At 37.5% G+C, this 26,673-nt stretch overlaps 1 protein-coding gene across 2 annotated transcripts in view; it reads right to left on the reverse strand.

The window, feature by feature from the left end:
* The window catches only part of EPB41L4A (erythrocyte membrane protein band 4.1 like 4A), a 253,363-nt gene that overhangs the window by 3,582 nt on the left and 223,108 nt on the right, over positions 1 to 26,673 (reverse strand). For both annotated transcript variants that reach the window (XM_012470114.3, XM_064376209.1), the window contains exons 17-22: positions 24,679 to 24,756; positions 15,991 to 16,110; positions 3,312 to 3,359; positions 2,687 to 2,755; positions 1,354 to 1,464; positions 1,099 to 1,180 (exon numbers count right to left, since the gene is read on the reverse strand). In XM_012470114.3, the coding sequence (XP_012325537.1) occupies positions 1,099 to 1,180; positions 1,354 to 1,464; positions 2,687 to 2,755; positions 3,312 to 3,359; positions 15,991 to 16,110; positions 24,679 to 24,756 (508 nt within the window). The remainder of the gene's footprint in view (positions 1 to 1,098; positions 1,181 to 1,353; positions 1,465 to 2,686; positions 2,756 to 3,311; positions 3,360 to 15,990; positions 16,111 to 24,678; positions 24,757 to 26,673) is intronic.

The raw sequence follows: 26,673 nt of genomic DNA on the forward strand, positions 1-26,673 counted from the left end.
GATTCTCCTGCCTCAGCCTACCAAGCAGCTGGGATTACAGGCCATCTCAGCACTAGAGCTCCCTGTGGGATCAGCTTTTGCCTCTGCCCAAACCCATCTTTTACTTTTTCTCCAACAAGTGTCCATCCCGTGGGGCACTTACCAACAAGTTTCCTGCATGCAGATCTCCATTTCAGAATCTATCTAGGGAACCTAACCTCAATTAACACAGGTCTTGCTCTAGTCATTGATAAAAATGAAGAGGGCCACACATGATAAATACTGCTGGTGTCAGGCTTCTTAGGTGGTCCAAAAGCTGTACATGTGCTTACCTACATTTTTATCAGGAGACAACTGGCTGTTCCAAAGAATCCATGATTCAAACAACACTGAAAACCACAACACAACGAACAATGGGCTGACCCTGATCTATCAGAAATATCAACTTTGTTTTTAGAGTTTTACAGTAGTTGTTTAATGAAATATAAATCTATCCAATTGTCTTAGCCCACATTTTTTCCCATCTTATTAAAGAATATGGCATGACAGGTGGTATCAAACCCTGAACTATGTTTGCTACAGTTCTCCCCTGATTATCAAATTCAGCTAAATGGTAAAGTGATTTTGTTAAGGCAGCTAGTTGTTCTGTCTGAATTCCTTTTTACATTTTAAAAACATTTCCAGAATTAAAGTAATTGTCTGTGATGGAGAAGACAGAAATAAAACAGGACTTGAGTAATTCTTCTGTCTGCTGTCAGTTAACATTGTGAGTTTATCACTTTGTTTCTCTGGCCCAAAATAACTGTTGTTATTGTTGCTTTTTAATTAAACAATTGTTTCTTTATTCTGGCTCAAAACGATCTTACAATCTTTGTTATCCTCAGCTTTGCCCCACTACCTCTACCTCTTACTCCTAACTCTTCTCAGATCGTGCCAAGGTTCTTGATCATGCACTCCTCCTTCTATGATTACTACATGTTCTTTTAAAATACAGACTCTCAGAATGACAATAAAGGTTCATTGCCTGCCCTACTTCCCCAAAGGAACTCTCCAAAGCACAAAATGCTTCTCAAAATTGTCATCAACACAGTATCTTCTTCAAACCTTACTAATACTAACCTGATGAACTGTAGCATCCCCAGAACCCTGAGCATCTGAAGAACGGGTCACCGGAAGTGGTGGCACAAGATCCGTTTTTGAACTGCAGAAATTGAGTTTTAGAATTAGTGACTGGAACAATACTTGAATCAGAAATTAAGTTGGAAGAGGACTACAGTATAGATAGAAAACATTGCCATCAGCAAAGAAAGTTATTTTAGACTGCACTGTTCTGCAGCCATGATGGTGATAGTGTACTCGAGCCTGCCCACTTACTTCACTTCCGAGAGAACTGATCGCTCCCCATCTGAACACTGGGACCTGCGATACTGGCGGTAACTTCGTGGCGAATGAGAATGCCTGATGCGGATTGGGTCACCCTGTGTCCTGAACAAGCAACGAAGAAACATGGGAAAAAAAGCCCAAAGTCAAAAGAGGAAAACTAGGAGTTCTGCCTTAATACTGAAGTAGCAAAAGAATAACAACTTTCAGAATTTTTTTTTTTCCAGTAGGTGACCTGTTAGGAACCGGGCCACACAGCAGGAACTTTCAGAATTTTAAAAAGAATTTGACTCCTCTGGGCTTTGAAAGCCTGAGTGACTTAAATTTCACAAGAAAAGTGCTCCCTGGACCATATGTGAAAATGAAGCTCTTTATAGTATGTGTATATGTATATTTTTTAACCACCAAATTTTAAATGCAATTATTCCTCACAGTAGAATTCTTTTTAGTAGTGTGGAAGAAAAAAAAAATGTATAATGCAGACAAAATGGCATGCCTAATGGAAAAAGTTGGTTCACTGTCCTAGCTACTAACATTAAGAATTCAGTCTTTACTTGAAAATTGCTAAGAAAGTAGACCTTAAAGGTTCTCTTCACAAAAAAAGTATGTGAGGTGATATATTAGCTTGATTTCAGCATTTCACAATGTATACATATAGCAATCACATTGTACACTGTAAACATACACAATTTTTGTTGGTTATACATTAATAATTAAAAGAAGAATTCTAATCTTTGACTTAAAGATGGGCACAGAGGGTGGCTGGGGTATACCAACCTGCTATTTAACTGTGGTGGGAAAGCAGCATGAGCTGCAGAAGAGAAACAAAGCAGGCACTCACTTTCTCTTAACCAAGTACTGGCAAGGCAGAAAACACAGTCCACAGTTACAGTTCCTCTTACACTGGTGATTAGAGACTCTTGCTGTGCTTTTCATGAAGCCTGTTCAATGTGCTGCTTCTATGCCAAGGATTTGACTGGGCTCATATGAGAGTTTTATAATCAACATAATTATCTTGGTGTAAAATAATGGATAAAAACTTTATCAATTAGTATCTCAGAAGAGAATTTATTTTAAAACTGACATTAATCAGGAAAAGCCCCCTTGTACCTACCATGTACAAATAGGTGGCTGAAAAGAGATGATAGTGACTATAGTGTAGACTAAGTAGCTTTAATGCACTCTTTTCTACCTCTTTTACTACTGTCACCTAATTTTGGTTAAAATGTAAAGACAAAGCACTACCTGGAACACAATTGAAGAATTAGTATGGATTACTCACAAGCACTAATCAAGCTTTTGTGAGGAGATTTTCAAAGGCACTCACTCTATTTTAGTGTATGGAATCTCTTTTAATTGTTCTTCTGACAATCCGGATGGATCCACAAGTTCCTTTCTATAAAGGAATAAGCAAGAAAATGATAGTTGTGGTGCGGGGATAAATGCCAGTATCTTTCACAATCGGCAGGTGAGTTTTCCCTTTCTAATCTTGTCCCAAAACAGTATTAGTAAAACTAATTAAAAAAATAAGCCAGAAGCAAAGATTTAAAAACTAAAAATGTGTTTTAAGGAAAAATAGGAGGGGTAAAACCTTTTCTGTAGCTCTTTGCTGTCTTTGAATTCTTCTACAAAAGATCTGCTTCTCTCCCTGTGGTGGGTGTCTTTTTTCTTCTGGATTTGTTTTCCTTGGTATTTATTTGTAAATCAGTGGCCCATTTGAGGTGCATTTAGAGGTGAGACTAAATGACCCTGGGTGAGGCGGTGTCTGGGCTGCTTGTAGATAGGTTGTTGCTATGGTAAGGCACCACCATCATGTGCTCCGTGTGCCTGCCACACATGGTAGCAATGACTTGGGCAGGCTTCACACTGAGGCAGCCTCTCAGTACCAGGGTCTTTCTTGTAACTGCATTAAAACTACATTAAAACAATGAGAAAGAAAAACTATTACTTACTGAATGTGCTTCCATAACTCTTCTTTTGCTTGGATATCGGGGCTTCTTCTACAAATGGAGAAAACAACACTCATCTCTGCAAACATCCTTCATTTCACAACTTAATAACTAACTTTAATAGTTTTCAGACTGTGAAGTTCTTATTTGCCAGCTGAGATCAGACAAGGAAAGACTGGATAGGGAGAGCTATTGTCATCATTAGTATAAAGACACCAGATAATTTAGCTGCTACTGCTGCTGAAGGAAAATCATAAAACTCAGTCATAACCAGAGCTTTATTTAATGAAAGAACTCAGAACTGCAGGGTCATATGCCTTCCCCCTCCGGTGGTAACTGTACAATGAAGAATGATTCAGGGCTTCTGTTTCTGATCCTTCCAGATATTTATAAGTAATGGTAAAAGAAGAACTCACCCTGATTCTAAAAAGCCCCAACATGGTCTGTGATTACCTAGGAGAAGCAACCATCACAAGGAAAAAGCAACTGGTGGGACGACTCAGATGGCAGACTGTACCAATGACCCATCTTTCATGTTACATCTGGTGTTGCATTTCTGCAACAAAACTTAGGCCAGCAAATGCTAGAACCTATCTGTGGTCTTTATGCCCTTCTTCATCCCTATTTATGCCCTTCTCCATCCCTAACTACTGACTCTACAATCTTTTCTCCAAGAAGTATGTGAGTAGATATTATACCACTGTCTTTAACTTCCTAGAATGAAAAATTCAAAGTCAGCATTCAAGCTGTTTGTACTCTCTGTAATATCAACTATTACTCCCATGGTAGCAATGAATACTAGAACTCTATGTATTATTGCTGCAATTGTTGACACATAATTGTTCTTCATAGTGAGAAAATAAGCTTACATCAGTCCCTGTTCTAGTAATCGGCCAAAAGAAAGAACAATTAACAATTAAAAGCCAATGATCCGCCGGGCGCGGTGGCTCACGCCTATAATCCCAGCACTTTGGGAGGCCGAGACGGGTGGATCACAAGGTCAAGAGATCGAGACCATCCTTGTCAACATGGTGAAACCCCATCTCTACTAAAAATACAGAAATTAGCTGGGCATGGTGGCGCACGCCTGTAGTCCCAGCTACTCGGGAGGCTGAGGCAGGAGAATTGCTTGAACCCAGGAGACGGAGGTTGCGGTGAGCCAAGATCGTGCCATTGCACTCCAGCCTGGGTAACAAGAGTGAAACTCCGTCTCAAAAAAAGAAAAAGCCAATGATCCTATGGAATTTTATGTGATTAATCTGTATTAGCATTTTGGGGTTCAATATTGCTTTTGGAATATGATATCATCAATGCTTTCATTTTTCTCAGTTAATAAGGGCACCACTAAGATATTCTGGTAGGGCCTTCTAAACCCACAGAACACTAAGCTACTTTCCAGCCACTGAAATGACCAAATGGTTTTTCCTTTATGCAGGGGAAAAACATGATTTGTCTATAAAGACCTTTTAATCAACTCAGGATGAGACAAAATATGAAAGGAAAAAAGGTATGAAATCTTGGTCTCAGACCAAATATAGTTTGTTAAATGTAGATGTTGTTTGTTATAAGAGTAAGATTAGACCTGATGTGGTGGCTCAAGCCTGTAATCCCAGCACTTTGGGGGGCTGAGAAGGGTGGATCACTTGAGGTCAGGAGTTCAAGAACAGCCTGGCCAACATGGCAAAACCCATCTCTACTAAAAATACAAAAAATTAGCTGGGCGTGGTGGTGCATGCCTGTAATTCCAGCTGCTTGGGAGGCTGAGGCACAAGAATCACTTGAACCTGGGAGTGGAGGTTGCAGTAAGCCAAGATCACACCACTGCACTCCAGCCTGGGTGACAGAACGAGACCCTGTCTCAAAAAAAAAAAAGATTGTATGTTTTTTAAAAAAATCATAGAAACTGTTTCCGTGGTGTCCTGTATGGACTCTGCCTTTCCTACATTTGGTTGGTCTGATTTGCTAGATAATATGTTAACCCCATTAAATGATACTGTCAGACAAGGTGCTAATATTAACACAGAATGATGGTTCAGCTGTGACTATATCCCAGGATCTACTTCTCACAGTCAACCAAGAGTCTGATAATATCTAGGTCAGGAAGCTATTCTACTGATAATTATTCTTATTTCAGGAAGGTATGATAGTGTGCATACCAGCTGTCTTCTAGTTACAGCAGGGTTTCCCACCCTTGGCCCTACTGACATTTTCCATACTAATTCTGTGTTGTAGGAGGCTGTCCTGTGCATTGTAGGATGATCAGTAGCACCTGTGGTTTCTACCCACTAGCTGCCAGTAGTAACCCCACCCCCACCTCACAGTGTGACTGCCAAAAATGTCTGTAGACAATGTCCCCTGGGGAGCAAAACTGCCCCCAGTTGAAAACCACTGATCAAGGGTATGACTTTGGAATTAAGTGGCAATGGTTGGGTGGTGGAAGCCAAGTTATTGTAAAGATCCATTATGTGAGTAATGAAATAGGGCTGGAGAGAGTGACAGTAAAGCAGGAACTAAATCTTAAAAGAATGAGGAAAATGACCCAGGGTGCAGCTGATGACAACTACGAGAAGTGGTGATTAGTATCATGTGAGGACATGCAATTCAAAGCTGAATGCTTTTAGGGCAGACAGGGGGAGAATGAGAAAAGTTATGAGGGGCCAGGAGGACATACACCCCATGATACCAGGCCTAGTAGTGAAAGATGGTGATAATGTAATGTATGAACAATACATACAAACCTGATAACATGATAACAGTGGCTATGTCTGAGTGCTGGTATTGTAGGTAATTTTATTTTCTTATTTATGCTTTTCTATATTTTCTGATTTTTTTAAGCCAGGAGAATTTCTTTCTTAATTATCAGGAAAAAAAAGTATTTTCATGTGTGTGTTTTTTTTTTTAAATGCTGTTACTGTAATTCTACAGTATGGGATGCTTTTCATTCCCATCTCAGAAGAACTAGAGAAATGTTATCTTAATCAGAATGAGATCATCAGTCTTTCTAGCCATAAACATTGGTTCTAAAAGGTTTAAGAGTTTAGTCTTTATCTTGAAGTTCTATAGCACCAGAACAGTCATATTTTTAACTAAACTAAGTTCTGACATGGCCAGGAGTTTCAGTTTTAAGACGAGGAAAAGTCCCAAAGCTTAAAAAATGAGAATTTCCTCTGATTGCTAGACCACCTGTGATTTCACAAATGTCAACACAAGCTGCATGTTAATGAGGAATGTATTATTTTTATGCTTACATCTGCACACATTTAATCAATAATTTAGGATGAATTCATGATCTGCAGCTCACTGTTATGTGGATTTAGAAAGCTGTGGAATTTCAGCAGTCAGTTTTCTTAATTTGAGGTGCTTAATTATGCAGATGTTTTACTTAAACTCTCCAAATAAATTCCTAAGGAAAGGAAAAAGAACCCTGAGTTGTCCATAGGTACTACATATATAGAAAATAAACATGCAGCCCAGTATTAGTCCAGTATTTTTCAAAAGCATCCCTCCTCCACATACAAATATTCAACTTTAAATTAATTAGAGAAATTAGTTTGATGAGACATCATTCACAAATCACCTTCCCTTATTCCAAAACCCTAAAACAAAAATAACATATCATAAATCTGCAAAGGATTTAAACTCCATCACTGCATACAATCATTTTATATATCCCCCAAACTCTTATTATCTAAAAAATATAATATGGGCAATATATTATCCAATAATATATTTAACATGTTTTTAATTTATACTAAAAAATATGGCAGCATTTTACTTTTATTTTTTGTCCATTTTTATACTGACCACCCCTCTGAAAGGAAAATTAGAGTTGAAAATATGTAAGTTTACAAAACATCTTTATTTAAGGAATTCAAAGAACCTAACAAATATCTCAGTCATTCTTTGTCACATTCCTGACTGGTCAAAATAAATCTGATTAGGAGATGTCTTACTCTTCTCCCTCCCCTTCCAAATCAAAGAAGCCTCAGGAAGCCACTGAGATGAACAACCTAGCTGCTGAAGATCGCTCAGGAGTCACTTCTGGGTTGGGGGTGGGGATTCATGTTGTATCTTCACCTAATGCACCAGACTTACATATTTTGTGTGTAACTGAGAACATCACCCTGGCAGCTTCATCTTCCACATATCAGTACTTTTCAACAAAATAGTATGACATTATCACCACCAGAGGGAGCCCGAGCCTTCTCTCTTACACCCAGGTTTGACCCTACCAAAACTATTGTTTGGGCTTTAATGTCTTCCAAATATCCCACTGAGTAAAGGTTCACCCGTGTAGAAAAGCAGGTTGAACAACGCTTTTTTCCTAGTGATAAACATAAACTGTAGCTAAAAAATGTATTAAATAGAAGAAGCTTCGTAAGGTTTTACCAGACGAGATCTAATCATATTTCAGCTTAACGCTTTTTAGGAAAAAAGGGTTTTGTATTTTATACTACTCTGCGTCTCTGGTATTTAATAATGAACCGGATTTTCTAGCTATTTATTAGGAGTTAAACACCCACAAATGAATAATAATGTATCATAACATTCTGATCCTTAATAGATAATTTATATATACTGCAGCAGGAACTTAAGAATATGGGAGTAATGGAGAGATCAGTGGTTTACTGTACATCTGAAATGCCAAATATACATATATTTTTTTACATAGTACATGTTTTAATACATTTTCTGCATTCTGTATATATCTGAAGATATATATGTGTATGTGTGTGTGTGTATGTGTGTGTGCATCTGAAGAATAATTTTAATTGCTTTCCTTGAATACTGCCCTAGCTATGTTTCCATTTTTTCTAAGGGATAGGGTCTCATTATGTCTCCCAGGCTTATCTTGAACTCCTGGCCTCAAGTGATGATCCCTCCTCAGCCTCCCAAGTAGCTGGGACTACATGCACAAGCCACCATGCCCAGCTCATGTTTCCACTTTTAAAGAAAGCTGCAGTGGTTCCTAAATTCTCACACAACCAAATTCTAGTCATTAAGGACTTTTTGTGAATTGGCTTACTCTATTCTCTCCATTTCTCACCACCTCCTCATCTCAAGGAAAAACACAATCAAATACCTACAGTGTTTCTAGAGAAGAACTAAGACCTGGGGGGACTTACTAATAAAGTAACTGCCAATGTATTTATTTTGACACAGGCATGACCTCACTTAATGCTCAGCAAAATCCTAAGAGCATGGTACCATCAATGTTGTAGGGAAGGAAGCTTGTGGGGATCAGGTAATAAGCTCAAGATCCAGAATGCAAACAACAGTACCCAGCAGATATTTTATTAACTGTCAATAAATCTCAGGTTTTTAACAGTCATAACTCAAAGGACAGAGCCCAGGTTGTTATGTGAAGTAATCCATCATCCTTAAGAGTTATAACACTTTTTTATTCAGTTGCCCACTTGATATTTCCATTAATTGCCTACTTGCCATCTCAAATCTAACAGAAATCTTGATTCTCTCCCCGTAACACATTCCTGACCTATCCCTTCCCATCTCAGTAAAACAGCATGCTACCCACTCAGTGGATCAGCTCAGAAACTCAACATCATCCATAATTCCCTTCATACTACAAATATGTCAGCTTTACTTCCAAAATGTATATTCATCTGCTTCTCTTCATTTCATCACCACCATCTTTTCTGAGCTAAAACCATCTCACCTGGACCACTGCAAGTTTTCTAATTGCTTTCCTGCTTCCTTTCTTCCTCTTTCTCATTCTGCTTTTTACCAACCAGAGCAAGTTCCTTTGTTGTTGTTGTTGAGATGGAGTTTTGCTCCTGTTGCCTGGGCTGGAGTGCAATGGCGTGATTTTGGCTCACTGCAACTTCCGCCTCCCGGGTTCAAGCCATTTTCCTGCTTCAGCCTCCTAAGTAGCTGGGATTACAGGTGCCTGCCACCATACCCAGCTAATTTTTGTATTTTTAGTAGAAACAGGGTTTCACCATGTTGGCCAGGTTGGTCTTGAACTCCTGACCTCAGGTGATCTGACCGCCTCGACCTCCCAAAGTGCTGGGATTACAGGTGTGAGCCACCATGCCCCACCAGCAACTTCTAAGTGAACTACTCTCCACACAAATATATATTTTTTTCTACTTTAATTGCACTTGGGCTGTATCAGATGAGAAATCTAACACAGTTCCTACTGGAAAAAAATCAAGGTATTGGCACTGCTGCATTCCTTTCTGGAGACTCAAGGGAAAATTCATTTTCTTGTGGTTTCCAACTTCTACAGCTGCCTGCATTTATTTGTTCAAGGCCTTTTCCTCTATTTTCAAAGCTAGCAACTGCAGGTTGAGTCCATTTCAATTCAAACACCTCTTCTGTCACCACTTCTTCGACTTTTAAGAAACTTATGATTACTTTGGGCCTACTTGGATAATCCAGAATAATCTCCCTGGCTGAGGGTCAACTGATAAACAACAGCCCTAATTCCACCTGCAATCTTAACTCCTCTCTGCCATCTAGTGTCATATAGTCACACATTATGGAGATTAAAACATGGACTTATTTCAGAGGTCATTATTCTTCCCACCACAGTAATAATAAGGTTTTTCCTCCTAATTCCTTTATATAAAAACTCACTGTTTAAGCAAACATACACTAACATTTTAATATGAGGCTTCTAACATGCAAAAATAAAATATATGACGATAGCACAAAAGACAAAGTCAGGGATAAGTGGGGCTATATTTTCCCAATGTTTCTAAATTTTAAATAAAATGTTACAATATTAATCTTAGAGTGTGATAAGTTAAGGAAGCATATTGATATGAATCAGACCTACAGAGAGAAAGCAATAAATAAAAAATAATAAAAGTATAGGTAAGGCATCAATAGAGAATGTAAAATGGAGTATCAAAAAATATTCAATTCACACAAAATAAAGTAGGAAGGGAAAAACAAACCAAGAAAAAACAGACATAATAAACCAGAAAAAAGGAACAAGAGGCAGGTTTAAATCCCAAACTATTAATAATTATGTTAACTGGCAGCAGACTAAACATTCAACTTAAAAGGCAAGGATTGTCAGGCTAGATTTAAAAACAACAACGACAAAAGATCAACTGTACACTGTTTACAAGAGGTGTACTTTAAGTATAAAGACATAATTAGCCTTAAAGTAAAAGGATTAAAAGGATATACTATGCAAACAGTAAATATGTAGAAGGTATGGTAGAATTTACATGTGTGCATGTGTGGTAGACACAGAGAAAGGAATATTACCAGAATAAAAGGTCATCAGTTCATCAGGAAGAAAAAAAAAAAAAAACATATGTAAACCCCTAACACCAGAGCTTCAAAATAACTTTTAAATTAAAAGAATTCAAGGGAAAAACAAATTCACAATCACTGTTGGAGATTTTAACATCCATGTCTCAATGACTACTTGAAAAGTAGATAAAGAAATAAAAAAAGACACAATCTGAACACTATCAGCTAACTACATCTACTTGACACCCAGTAACTGAGACTCCTCATTCTTCTTGAGTCCACAGATTATTCATCATTAAAGACCATAGGCTAGACCTTAAAACAAGTCTCAATAAATTTCAAGGGATTAAAATTGTTCAGACTTTTTTTAAACCATAATGGAATTAAATTAGAATACTAATGAGATCTGTAGAAAATCCTGAAATATTTGAAAATTAAACAACACACAACTAAAAATGTCATGAGAAAACAAACAAGATAAAATTGTTTTTAACTGCATGATAATAAAAACAATGTCAAAAACACATGAGATATAGTTAAAGCAAGGCTGAAAGGGAAATTTATAAATTTATGTTTATACTGGAAAAGTAGAAAGGTTTAAAATAAATGTCATCCTAAGAAGATAAAAAAGAGCAAGTAAAACAAAATAAATAAAAATAAAAAGTGAAAGTCAATGAAACAGACAAACAGCAAAGAAAAAAACAACAAAATCTAAAATTAGTTCTATGAAAAAAAAACATACATTTAAAAAAATGAAGAGAAAACACAAATCACCAACATCAGGAATCAAAGAGGTGATATCACAACCAATATTACAGATGTTAAAAGCACATGAAGAATTATAAACAAATTTAAGCTGAAAGATTTTACAACTTAGATAAAAATGAAATTATTTTAAAAGCATAAATTACCAAAACTTATACACAGAAGTATAATATATGAATATCTCAATAGCTGCCAAAATAATTGACTTTGTAATTTAAAACCTTCCACAAAGAAAATTCCAGGCAGAGATTGTTTCACTGGTGAATTATATATTTAAGGAAGAAAAAAAAAAACGCTTTTATATTAACTCATTCAGAAAATACAGGAAGAAGGAATGTTTCTCAAATTATTTTAAATGACCAGTATAATCTTTTTACCAAAAACCTGACATTACAGGAAAATTACACATTAATTTTTCACAAAAACAAAAAAATCTTAACAAGGTAATGCCAAATAGAATCCAGCAACATACAAAAAGGAAAATACATCATGATCACAAGGGGCTTATGCTAGGAATGCAAGGATGTATCATTCAAACCTGAATCAATCTAATTCCTCCATGAACAAAATAAACCCATATACAATTATCTCAATAGACGCAGAGAGAGTTTATACCTAAACTCAAGACCCATTCATGATCAAAACTTCATTAACTCTTAGCAAACTAGAAATAGAAGGATCTTCCTCAATTGTGTAGCTAGCCTCATATATAATGTGACATACTGAATGCTTTCCTGCTACGAAAAAGAGCAGCCAAGGATGTCTGCTTTCTTATCACTTGTATTCAACATTGTAACTCACCACTGTACTAATGATCTAGCCAGTAATGATAAGGGAAATAACAGAAATAAGAGACAGAAAGACTAGAAATCAAGGAAAACTGTTCACAAATATGATTGTAACTGTAGAAAATCCTAAGAAACCGCTCCCAACAAAAGCTTCCAGAGTTAATAAGTGAATTTAACAAGGTTTAGGGGGTGGCAAGATGTAGCATCAGTATTTTAAAAAATCATTTATTTTTCTACATACTAAAAAACAAATGAATTTTCTGAAATGTTACAAACTAAACGTAGTAACTGTACTGAAAACCGTAAAACAATGTTGAAAGAAGATAAAAACAAATGGATATTTATTTTCTCAAAATTGATCTATACATTCAACATAATCCTAGTCAAAAGCCTTTGGGGGAAGGCAGTAAAAACTGACAAGTTGATTTAAAAATTTATGAAGAAATGAAAAAGTTCTAATAAAACAGCTAAAACAATCTTGACAAAAAGGGGGAAAGTGAAAGCCAAAGTCAGAGAATTTATACTGCCTTATTCATGTCTTACTATAAAGCTACAGGAACAGAGACAACATGATGATTTAGGGATAGACAAATAGATCAATGAAACAAAATTGGCCCACATGTGAGCAGTCGATTCATTTTCAACAAAGGCCACAAGGCATTACAATGAAAAGTCTTTTCAAAAATGGTGGTGGAACTGGATAGACTATAGGAAAAAACCTCTCAATCTCTACTCATCCATATACAACAACTAATTCTAAATGGAACACAGACCTAAGTATAAAAGCAAAATTTATAAAGCTGCTAGAAAAATATATAATATCTGTGTGACCATGGGGTAGGCAAAAACTTCTTAAGTTTTTTTTAAAAAAAGCCTTAACTAGAAATGAAAAAAAAAATGATACATTGATCTTCATCAAAATTAAAAAGTCTGCTCATCAAAAAGCAATGTTAAAAACATGAAAATGCAAATCACAGCCTGGGAGAAAGTATTCATTCATAATATGCATATCTGAAATAGAACTTTTATCCAGAATACATAAATAACCTACAAATGAATAACAAAAAAGAGAGAAAACCCAATTAGACTGGACAAAAAATTTGAACACTTTAAAAATGAAGATATATGAATAACCAATAAGCATACAAAAATGTGTTTAACATCCTTAGCCATGAATGAAATGCTTATTAAAACCAAGATGGAATATCTACTTCAAGCCTAGTAGAACGGTGAAAATTAACAAAACAACAAACTCAAATACTAGCAAGAACTGGGCAGAACAAGACCCTCTTATACCTTGCTAGTGGGGTATGAAATGATACAACCTCTCTAGAAATCATTTTGGTAGTTCCTTAAAAAATTAAAACATGCAAATAGCCTCTAATCCAGCAATTCTACTCCTAGGTGTTTGCCCAAGGCAAAAGAGAACAGATTCCACACACATGCTTGTACAGAATGTCTATAACATAAGGGCAAAAACTGGAAACAATCCAAATGTCCATCAAAAAGAGAACAAATAAAAATATTTTTGTATATAAATAAAAATATTTAAATAACCACTGATACCATAGATGAAGCTCAAAAACATGCTGAGTAAAAGAAGCAAGATTTTAAAGGATTATACATTGTGTTACTACATTTATATGAAGTTCAACAAGAGAGAAAAACTAATCATAAAAATCAGAACAGTGGGCCAGGCGCAGTGATGGGTGCCTGTAATTCCAGCACTTTGGGAGGCTGAGACCAGTGGATCACTGGAGGTCAGAAGTTCGAGATGAGCCTGGCCAACATGGTGAAACCCTATTTCTACTAAAAATACAAAAATTAGCAGGGTGTTGTAGCAGGCACCCATAATCCCAGGTACTCGGGAAGCTGAGCAGGAGAACTGCTTGAACCGGGAAGGCAGAGGTTGCAGTGAGCCTAGACTGGGCCACTGTACTCCATACTCCAGCCTGGGGGACAGAGAGAAAAAAAAAAAAAAAAAGAAAGAAAGCAGAACAGTGGTTGGTTGTGGGGGTGGGCACTAACTAGAAGGAGCATGAAGGAACTTTCTGGATAACAAAAATATTTTATATCTTGACTGGCAGGATGGCTACACTGTGGATACATTTGTCCATATCCATTAAACTGATGAGAGCATTTGACTGTATGTAAATTTCACCTCAAATTGCCTCAATTTTAAAAAGAAGTTTATTCCTTAGACTGTTAAATAAATCTCAAACCACTCAACTAGAAAATGATTAAATTCCCAGGTCCAGCTACAAATATTTGCTCCATAATATAACTGAATTATAGTAATAACTCTGAATTATTCTATTTCTCAATTTTTATTTACAAATGAATGATTCCATTTATTTGCTACTGACTCCAGGAATGTTTTTTGACTTCTTCAAAACTTATATATAGGATTTTTTCTTATTTTATATTTTACTTTCCTCTTTTTAAATAAATTCAGTGTACTACTGGCATTTAATTGAACTCAGAATGCTTTAGAAATGGTTAGAAAAATTGAACGCTATTTTTAAGATTTAATATCAAGTTGCCAAACCTTGTGTATAACAAGTGCTTCACAGAAAACAATTCCACACAGAAAGGTAAAAGTGTGGTGGCAAAAGATTTACCCATGACTATGCTGGGTCTGATCTTGGGTTTTGCACCTTTTCATTAAACTAATTTAATGAAGTCTGATTCTTTCATATCTAAACTTCATTTTTTTATTGCAGTTGGGGGGAGGTGCTAACACAACAAAGGAAATTTTTATTAACCTCTGCTTTAAATTGACTACTAGTTTAATTAGGTTACTCAAAAAAATTAGAGTAATTGATACATCTGTAAGGGTGTACATGGTTTACTGACTATTTGCAGATTTTCTATTACAAAAAGAATGTCATCACTCATAACAATGCACTGCTAATACATACACACACACACATACACGGTTAATTTCTAATTGAAAGGTAAACACCTAAGACTGAGAAGTGTCCCTTAGTGTCCCACAGCACACAGGGTCCTGGTATGAACCCCAGGTACAGTCTTGAGTTCTTTCCTAATCTCTTTTAACCTGATGTGACACTCACAGCTGTCCTCTTGTCACCCTCCTGCCTGGCTCCCTCAGAGCTCCCTACCTACCTACCCAGTCTCCACTTCCACTCCCCAACATCCTTTCATTTCTTTATCATACACAACTGGACTTAATCCCTCCTCCTGTGAGTAATCAACACCAGACATCTACCATAGTCTCAGCTCACTTTAAAAAGGTGAGCCATGCTTTAGGAAGTGGAGTGGGAGTGAGGCATCTAAATCTTGATGATGCACAGATTTAAAACACACATGCACACAAACTTTACCAGTTCAAAGAAAAGTAATTTGGGGGACTGGCAACCACACCATTATGGTGTAATTGTGCTCACACACGGTGTTGCCTAGCAACAGAAGGAACACGCAAATCCCAACATTGAGGTGTAATGAATCACTCACTGACTACTGTTCAAAAATGGTATTTTGATGGGAAGACATGTACATCTGGTTCGGTCTGGAACAAGATTTCAGAGAATTGTGAAACTCAAACTAAGAGAAACAGCAGGTTATTTCACCAACAGCCTGGCTCTACAACAAAGGAGACTATTCCTATTTATTCAAGTGAATGTATACTTTGGTTAAGAAGCAACACAAAACAAAAATATGGCTTTGAGGACCTTGTTTTCATGACATTTTGTTTTGGCTGTGCTTCAACTTCTATGGCTTCAAACATGGTTAAAAAATGTCACAACTATTAGAAGGTAAATATGACAAATAAACAGTGGAATAATCCTAATTGAACTAAAACACTTTAGAAGACCTGAATATCCACACTTTAAATCTGGTGTTTTTGAATCAAGGTATAAAAAGAGTCCACATACGAACGAGATCTGTGTCTGGATCGCCTGTTGTTGGGGTCAGCTTGGTTTTTTTCCTTTTGTCTCCTTAATACAGCTTCCCACTGAGGTGCTGAATCAACCATATCATTCTCCTGCCGTATTCTGCAAGAAAAGCCATGCATCTACAGTTAACATCTACATGCATAGTACATTTTAGGTTCATCCTACACTTGATTTTAAATGTTATTTAAGCAGCAGAAATTTTATTATGATCATTTATAGCTAGACATGCGTATTAACTGAATTAATACATCCATACATAGGTAAGCATATATATGAGCATATATACACACAGAAGTATACAATATTTATAATACATATATAAATACATGTTATTTGCAGACTTCCGATTTTAATTTTCTAGGAAAATGACATGTATCAAAAACTCATTTTAAACATTTTTAAGTTTTGACTAAACAAACTTTGATGTCTACTATAGAGCCAATTTTAGCCTACAAAACAAAGTCATATTTTAAATGTGCTGGTCAAAACAGTAATAAATGATTTTACTTTGAACTACTCTTAAAAAGTCAAACTAATTGTCAAAGTTTTCATTAGAAATAGGTGCCAAATATAATTCCCATTTTTTAAGGGAGAAATCTAGAAGTAAAAAAGTTAAATATGGTGGCATAATGCATTAGCTGAGTAAGCACACACCATTCCCATCATGGCTTCTCACCATGTTTAAGAGGGAATGAGAGTTGGATGCCGGATGTGGCCAGGGAAGGAATGTAAATGAGAAAAAGAGAAAGGTGGGAAAGACTCAGATGCACAGGCACTTGACATGTAAGATCACACGACAGTGTTACCAAATCCTCTCAATTTTTAAAAAAAGATAATTCCCTAAATCTGGATTTTTAAAGTGAACTCTTCTAATTTTTAAGTCTTGCAACCAATTCTAAATTATAAAGCATGATATAGACCTAACGAAACCCATGGACCAGGTTCAACCTGCAGAAATTCTAGATTTCTGATGTATCAAGTCTTTCAGATAATGAGGTGCACTATTTGGGGGAGAGGAGAAGTACTTATTAATGTGAAATACTGTCTTGAATGTACCACAATAATGCTGTGAAGCTTTTTTTTTTTTTGCAAAAACTGAACACCTGCTATTTGAATACGTGACTTTTAATTTATGTAAGCTCTTCAGAAAGCTGCTCCATAGTGTTCATCTTCCAGAGTATAGAGAGCAGCATGGAACTGCCAGGTACTCACCCCACTACTGCAACTGCATGAGCATAACTGCTTCGAGACAAAAGTAAAAAGAACAGGCAGGCTTGGAGGCATTTCTTTCTCTGAACATATGTCTTTTGGTTCCTCTGTTATAACACTCAGTATAGACTGTGGGCTGGGTATCTGGGTTTGCTTACAGGTACAAATCAGCTGATGGGTGACAAGTATTCATTTCACATATAACTTAGACATAATATAAAGCAATTCAAGTTGAAAAGAACAGCATTTTGTGAGGAAGAAACTGTTTAAATCTCTCTAGTAAAGGAGAATTCTGCTAAATAAAAAATTATCTATAACATGCTCCAACCCTTTGAGGTGTTATGTATTTCCTCACTACAGTTTTCGTTTTTAGTAGGCTATTATTTGAAGATTAACAGCATACCATCGTGGTATTTTTACCAGATTTAAAAGCATAACTCTTTCTCTCATTGCATGAACAAAGTAAATTCAAATTGAACATATACTGCTATGGACCTTAATATTAGAAATATCTGAAGAAAACCATGAGAAGGTATACTACTTGAGGTCATAATTATTAACAATTCTTTGAAACAAACACTCCCATTTGAAAATGACATGTTAGTACCCGTGTGTGCTGTATACACACACACACATTTTTATAGCCAGAACCTACACCTACAAGCCATTCTGTGTTCATGTGACAGTCAGTAACCCACCAGGCTTACTGGTAGGGGAGCAGGCCTGGACACCCCCAGGACCGAGGGGTCAGGATTAGGAAGAGACAATCACAGGGAAGGTGTCACACTGGCAAGGTGGCATCTCCCTTCCTACAGGAACCCACACTGGATTGCTGGGCCCAAGATTGGACACAAAACTCCTAGCCTTGGAGTCTTTTAGGATGCAGCTTCCATTCTAAATGAAATCACTGCCTAGTTGATGGGCAGAACTAAATTTACAATGTGAAATGTTTGTATCAGGGAATCATGGCTTCTAAATATTTTTGAGAGGTCAAACCTACTAACAAGGCCGAGGCCTGACTTGGACAAACGGACACTTTTCCCAGAGTAATAGACATCGAAAAGGAAGCACAGTTACTGTATGTTCATTCTCATCTATTGTAGAATTCATATGGCTACCTTCATACTCTTTACTCTGATAAAAAATTAAAACTCCTGAGACATAAGCACACATATTTCCTGTACCCTGCTATAATAGTAATAAGGACCAAATCAGAAAGAATTCAAGATTATATATGTACCTTTAACTTTTTTTCTAAACGAAAGTCTAAAGTCAGTGCAGTGTAACCTTGTCACTTAATATCCTTGTGATCCACATGTTTCAAAGACAGAAGCCCTCTACTGGCGATGCTGTTCATAAATATTCTAACGAAATGCATTAAAAATGTAAGAGCCTTTGGACAGTCACAACAGAAGCACATTTTCCTGAGTAATGGGGAGTGTGGCCACCTTGGCCTGTAATGAAGTTTGAAATTACACCCTTACAAAAGACCTCTGGTTAATGGTGCCTCATTACAAGAATCAAAGTGTCATTTCTTCCACTGCTGAACTGCTCCAAAAAACACAGGTGCTACTTGCAAAGAAAAACATCCTAGACCTAGAAGCAAGAATATTGTAGCACTCTGTCCTGAAGAGGCAGGAGGTAACTATTTTGTTTATGCATAAGTGAATAAAGAATTCTTTAATTGAAAAAGACATGTTTCCTGTGATATTCTGACTTTTAAAGTCTCATTTATTCTTAGGTGTGGGGGATCCAAGTAGTTTTTTGCTCCTTTCCTGCTCTATTTTAGTCTCGGTGTATAGATTTATGTCAAGAAGAATAAAATACTACTAGCACTGTTCTGACATAATGCCTTTTAAATAGTCAAAATGTGCTCTTACATCATAGTCAATAAAGTCCCAAAGGGGTAAAATAGAGTCCATTGTAACTTACATTGTGGATCTAATTTTCAAATGTTGCATTTAATGGTGAACCTCAATTAGCTGACAAACGTTTCTTTCCAGTACCAGTTGATCCAATAAGTCTACATTTATCATATTTTGTCCACTTCTCCATCTGTTACTATGCAGGGTCAACAGCTGTGGTAGGAAGTATATCATAACAAGGTTTTTGCTTTTTAGTTAATGTATAAGGGAGAGGGTTGCTTTAGAATACAGCATATTCTAACCATGTTTCAGAACAGAATTCTAATATATTTCTTCCATCTCTTACCAAACTTCAACACTCCACTTTTCCAGACTATCCATGCAATTTAGAGTTTAACTGCATTTGACATTTAATTAAAGTCTGAAAAGGTTTTGAAGATGAAATGCCATATAATCATTTGATAACAATAATGAAGAAAACGACTATTCCTAGCCACTTTCCTGTCTTACCAGTTACAGTCCTGCATCTACTGCAAAATTCTTCACATTACCAAATGAATTATTACACAAATCCCCGAGTTTTACTGTGAACTCCCCCTTCAGCAGTTTTGTTCCTAACAGAACATTCCTTTACACAAGTTCTTAATTCACTGAGATAAAACATGTTAATACCAAATCCAAGAAGACTTTCAGAGTGAATGGATAATGAAGCTTCAAGATGATACAAGCCATAAACGTTGCTCCTGAGTTTTCTCCATTCCCAGTTCTGCCATTATCTGACTAGAGATCTTGGGCAAACTGCTTATCTTTTTTGATCAAGTCTCAGGTTGTTCATATATAAAATTATGGCAAAGATCCTTTCTAGCTTTAAAACTTGATGTTTCTCTATTTGCATTTTATTTCCAAACCAGTCAGACACACTGAGAGAAACTTGTACTCTTCAACTATAGCATAACATTCCAGAAAATTGCTTCATATGGCCCCTCCATTGCCAGAATTAAATCTGCAGGTCTCAACTGATTGTGAAATTCTGTTTCTCATCAACTGTACTCATTTTTTTGGATCACCTGCTATAAAGCAATCTTCTTTTATTTTCTACTTTTCTTCCCTAGGGAAATTTATGTTTTTTCCAGGCATCTGTCGACATATTCCCTTAAGACCAGCAAGAAGTTAATTTGCTTTTGCCACTGTCTCTACCATCAATAAATTATTCTTATTTGCTCTTAAAGGTACTTCTGTCTCTTCCACTTATTCTTATGCCCCTACTACTAAAATGGGCTACCTTTGGTGCAATTTCCCTTTCAAACTCTCCTGTTTCCATAAATTGTTAATGTATTTTTCCCTCACTCGGTAATGGAACAGCATTCATCAGTTGCTGCGGCTTTGTCCTTCCACAGTCATCTCTGTCAACCTTGATTATACTCTTGAAGCCCTAAATCACCCGTATCAAATGTCTAAATCTTGATATATCTTATTAAAGTAGAAATCAGAAACTCCTGTTTCACAAATCATTAGAGCAAAGTAATCTCTAAAGAAAGTTTAGGCATTTTAGTTTTTAATCCTACCAGTGAATTGAAACACCAACTTTGTTTCCCAGTACCAATGTAATCCTTCACTACTGAGATCACAAAACTTTTTAAGTTTTAAGAGTGGGGGGATTACATAAACAACCCCTTAAGAATCTAGTAAAAGCTCTAGACCCTGTCTCTAGAAAACTATGCACTTGACCCACACACACAATTTTACATACAATTTCATGGGGTTATAAAACCCCCAGCACCTACCCATGAATGAGAGATTAAGAATCCTGGTGTAAAACCAACCAAAGGTATAAAGTTAGAAAAAGTGGGAGAATGAAAGATAGGACGAAAAGTTTAAAAATGCTGGAAGAGGATGGCGGAGAGGACAGGTGAAGCAGCAGCAGTGAGTAACTCTGAAAGTGAGTATAGGACTGTGTGGCTCTATACTTCAAAGTGCTCTCACTTCATACATTTCATTTGATCCTTCTGGTAACTCACTCAACAAAACAGATCAGCTGTTACAGCACACCTTCCTGTCCCTCCCGCCCCACCACCAACTTTAAAGAGAAGAAAACTAATACTTGAATTGGTTATACAAGTTGCCCAAGGTCAAATATCAGCACAGAGCAGAACCAAGACCCAATCCCAAGTCCTCAGGTTATTCTGTGTTATACCACTGGGGGCTCCTAAGGAGAGAGGGAATTCAGAGAAGACAGAAGAAAAAGAAAAGACTGGGAAGGAAGTCCAGAAAACAGAACAGGAACTGGGTGAGGAGAATAACATGATACAAAGAGTGAAAAGAGAAGCAAGAGGAGGGAGAGGGAGATGAGGATATAAGTAGAGAAAGTAAGAAGAACTTTCTGTCATCTTAAATGTTATAACAAAAATCTGTGACTCCAACTTCTATCTGGTTATAGAAAGAGAGTGAAAAATTATCATCTCAAACTTCAAAACCTAGAAAGCTGTAGGATACTTATCCAGATTATGAGAACAGTAAAGAAAGAATAAAGTAGAAAGGGGTAAGGGAAAACATAAATGACGTCCCAAATAAAGGAGCGGGGTAAATTCTTCTGGTGTTCTAGGAAACACTGGGGGATGAAACCCTAGAGTTAGGGCACAATTAACACCAGACCCCTCACACACTGGGCCTTGTCAGGTCTGGACCCAAAGGGGAGAAAGAGATGGGGTGGTTATTTACAGTTATATTTTCCTAAAATTGAAACTAAACAAAAATCTTTGCTTCTAATATTAGCCTTCCAGAGCTGGTGTGCATTATTATTTTTTTATTTTAATGGTTGTTAAAAGCCTATTTTGGATAAAGTTGATTCGTAAACATTGTTTTATTAACTTTTATTTCTCTTCAGAAACATTTCTTCACAATGAGAAATGTTTAAATGGTTATCCATGGAAACAGTAAAGCAGCTTATGCTTCAGTGGGTTGACTTCTTGGTAAAGAGAAAACAGTATTTCCATGGAGTGGCCTCATGCCTAACAGGAAAGACCTCCTTTATGTTTTAAAAAAAAATCCTGCAAGGAGTAGCAGAGGAAGCAACATCCCAAAGACCATGTGCAACTTCCAGAAAGTAAAAGTTACTCTGTCCAGAGTTCCAATGGACACATCATGGGCTCCTAAAGAGGTTCTGAAAAGCAAATTTGCCCAGTAGTTGTCTTTCTCTCTAGGCTACAGTTTCCTAGAGACAGAAAAGCAGGGTGCATTGGTGTACAGGCTCTTGTTGGAAAGTGATGAAGCATCCTGGGGCTGAGTTTAGAGACCTTACTGGCAAGAAGTAGAACATCAGCATGTACAAGATTCTGTTTGCCCCATTGTAGGATTACCGGAGTCCTACAGTAAAAGCACCAAAGACAGTGCTAAGAACTGGCTGGAGCACACGTCAGCCAAGGAAAGGAAGGATGAATGAGGCTGAGGAGACTGCAGGGCTGCAATTGAAATATGCAGACCTATGCATCCTCATCTGGGATGAGTGGGTCCTGGCAAAATTTAAGAGGCTAATAATGGGATGGAGGGGTTGGCAGTAGCATAGCATACTAGGTAAGTGGCATCAAAAAACAGCACAATGAACTTCAACCCTCTTTCTCTGTACAGTTACCTGTTGCACCAGAATTTGCAGTGGTGGGGATGAGAACTGAAAGCTGTATTTCTTCCACTCTCCACTTTTTGCTATGCTACTGAAAGGCAGACTTTACATCACATCTTCTACAGACATAGGCAACTTAGGCACTCCTAGAGCAGTATTTCTACAGGTAGCAAAAATGATTGTGAAAGCCTGCTAGATCCTTTGCATGAAATGTGTCGGAAGGTGTTTTGAAAGCTATTTCTCATTACTAGCCTTACAAGGTTGCATTAAACATTCAGAATCACCGTTATTCTAAATTATACTTTACACAGTACAAAGAAAGCCAATCTAAGAATCCGTCCATGGAAAAGGGGGGAGAAATTCTCAAGGGAGAAAATAGCTTCAAGAAATATTAAAGCCAGTGCAACCAGATCAGTAACCAGCAATTTAATGGCAACATTTCACTAGTGTATCCTTTTTAATACTGAATGGTACTGTGAGCAATTTTGGCCTCCAAAAATGGTTTTAAATGGGCCACCTTCTGAACAGTTGAGAAAAGAACATTTACAGGCACAATTTAGAATATATTAAGTCAAAGAGAAATAGACTTAAACTACTGGCTTGATCGATAAATACAAGTTTTAAATAGGAAAATAAGCGGGTATTTTTGCTTTGTTTTGTGTTGTGTGTATGGAAATACTCAATTTTTTTTTTATCAGAAAGAGGGTACCTAAGAAAGAGCTACCTCCCACACATGGGTTTTCACAGAAGAAACTGAAATCATTTCCTTAAGAAAGGTGTCATAACACACTGAGATCTCCCATCTGTCTAGTAATTCCAGCGCCAGAAGGCTCCACATAAAATGCATTCCTAACAAAATGGTCCACCCTTACAATGCTATCTGGGCTATTATTACCACACAGGCTTTGCAGTTAGAGAGGGCCACCGATTCAATTCGTGCCAAGCACAAGAGTTCTAAGCACTAAAGAAAGACCTTGGAGATTATCAAGTCCAACTTCCTCATTTTTCAGAAGACAAAAAGATAAACAACCAGAAAAAGCAGCCAGGCCAGAGGTCTGCATTAGGTGAAAACAGGTTTCTCAGCAGTGGCACTACTGACACGTTTTTTACTAGGCACTTATTTGTTGTCAGGGCCTGTCCTACGCGTTGTAGGATGTTTAGCAGCATCTCTGGCCAGCTGCAATCCCCCTACCCAATTGTCACAATAAAAAATTACTCTGGACGTTGCCAAATGTCCTTGGGGAGAAGGCAGAGAGGACAAAACTCCCCCAGTTGAGAACCACTGGGTTGGCATGACTGGCAACCAAATCCCTCTGACTCCCAAGGTGATCTTTTCATTAATCACACAAATACTTCTTGTTTTCAAATAATTATCTTGGAACTAGGGATAATTGATTAATGCATTAAGCCACCACTAATACTGATTACATGTCAAACAATGTGATTAAAAATCTCTTAAAAATGTATCTTACATATGTGGAATGTCAGGCACACACAGATGAGTAAATGCACATATTAGCACATATATACACACACACACACACGAGCCTGAAAATGCACAATCTAAGAAACAGTGAGTTATTTTTAGTTGGGTAAAATATAGTAATGCCATTGAAAAGACAGTTTAAGGAGAAATCTCTTTACAAATGGTAAACTTTCTTACCAGCCTTAGAAAAATTCACTATACATTGTAGCTGTATACTGAGTCATCTTTAAACACAACACATACACATATACACACACACACACACACACAAAAAGGGACCTCATTGTCAAGCTGTTTAACCATGTTATTGTAAAGATAAGAAAATTCCACTCTAAGAGCTAAAGTTTCTTAAACTAAGTGCTTCAAAATAGTGCCAGATTGCTCCTCAAACACAGAGGAAAAAACAGGACTTACGAAGGACACACAGTTTCTACCACCAAGGGCAGCCTCTGATTTCAGAGTGCCAGTTAATTATAATATTGAGATATTACCTGTTTCTCTTTTTCCGGTGTTCTCTATTAGAATTTTCTGATTCACTACCACTGCTTGTGTTACAGCGAGAGCGTGACCTGAAGACAAAATGGTAAGAATAAAAGAAAAAAAAACACATGTTTATAACTCATGAAAAATTTCAGAAAGGTTTATATTGCTCCTTTGGAATTCATTTTGCAGTTAAATTACCAATCCAAACATCAAGAGCTGTATTATCCCTCTCCTAGTCAGTGTTTCTGAACTCAGTCAGACATCTAACGGAGTCTATAGCTCAGGGAATAGCAATGCAGGGGAAATATAAAAACAGATTAAGGAGAGTATCAGCATGTTCCCAGAAAGGACCAAAAATCAATCACTTCTAACAGAACTCTGACATGGCAAAGCTGTAAGTCGGTGGTGGACTAAATACGGACACAAAATCTTGTAACCCTTCCACCCGTACCACTGAGAGAGGTAGAGCTTATTTCCCTAGCCTCTGAATTTACACTGGTCTTGTAACTGATTTTACCAATAGAATCAGGTGGAAGGGATACTCTGTCAGTTCCAGGACTAGCCCCTTCACAGACTGATAGCTTCTGCTTCCTCATAGCCTAAAGAAGTGTAAAAGAGGGAACTTCCACCAAGATGGCCGAACAGGAACAGCTCTGGAGCGCCGCTCCCAGCAAGAGAGACGCAGAATACAAGTGAACTCTGAATTTCCAACTGAGGTACCAGGTTCATTTCAATGGGACTGGTTGGACAGTGGATGTAGCCCAGGGAGGGCGAACCATGGCAGAGCAGGGCGCTGCCCCACCCAGGAAGTACAACCAACCAGAGTATCAGGGACTTTACCCCCTCAGCACTCCAGTTCAGATACTGTGCTTCTCCCATGCCCTTTGCAACCCACAGTCCAGGAGAATGCCGCCAGGCTGAGAAGCACTGTGAGATGCTAGCGCAGATCTGAGTGAGCTGTCAGCACAGAACTGGTCGGAGATTTTGGCTAGAACCAAGAGCACCTGCAGGACTGATCTACCTGCCCCCAAGAAAGAGGGAGTGCTGAAAGCAGGGAGACAGGTGATATGGCTTTGCAGGTCCCACCCCCACAAAGACCAGCAAACTAAAGCCCTCTCCTTTGAGAGTTTCGCAGCCAGCATATCAGTTCAAGCTCAACCTGGGACAATCCAGCTCGGCTCGGGGAAGGGCATCTGCCATTGTGAAGGCGGGTCTAATCTCACCTGCACAAACAAAAGCCAGAAGAAGCCTACACAGCAACTGGGCTGAGTCCGAGGCAGCCCAGCAGTGCCTCTGCAGACAGACAAGGGATAGAATGCCTCCTCAAGCAGTTCCCTGACCCCTGCATAACCAAAAAAAAAAAAAAAAAAAAAAAAAAAAATGCTTTATACAGCAGAGGGGCCTGTTAGAAGGAAAATTAAAAAACAGAAAGAAATAGCTTCAACATCAACAAAAAGGACGTCCACTCAGAGACCCCATCTGAAATCACCAACTTCAAAGATCAGAGGTAGATAAATCCACGAAGATGGGAAGAAACCAGCACAAAAAGGATGCAATCATCAAAGACCAGAACACCTCTCCTCCTCCAAGGGATCACAACTTCTCACCAGCAAAGGAACAAAACAGGATGGAGAATGAGTTTGACGAACTGACAGAAGCAGGCTTCAGAAGGTGGGTAATAACAAAATTCTCCGAGCTAAAGCAGCATGTTCTAACCCAATGCAAAGAAACCAAAAACCTTGAAAAAAGGTTAGATGAAATGCTAACTAGAATAACGAGCTTGGAGAAGAACATAAATAACTTGATGGGGCTGAAAAACACAGCATAAGAACTTCGTGAAGCATACACAAGTTTCAATAGCTGAATCAATCAAGCAGAAGAAAGCATATCAGAGACTGAAGATCAACTCAATGAAATAAAATGAGAAGGCAAGATTAGAGAAAAAAGAGTGAAAAGAAACGAATAAAGCCTCCAAGAAATACGGGATAATATGAAAAGACCTA

Source organism: Aotus nancymaae, unplaced genomic scaffold (assembly GCF_030222135.1).
Source record: "Aotus nancymaae isolate 86718 unplaced genomic scaffold, 86718_ANA_hifiasm-v0.15.2.pri h1tg000014l, whole genome shotgun sequence".
NCBI lineage: Eukaryota > Metazoa > Chordata > Mammalia > Primates > Aotidae > Aotus > Aotus nancymaae.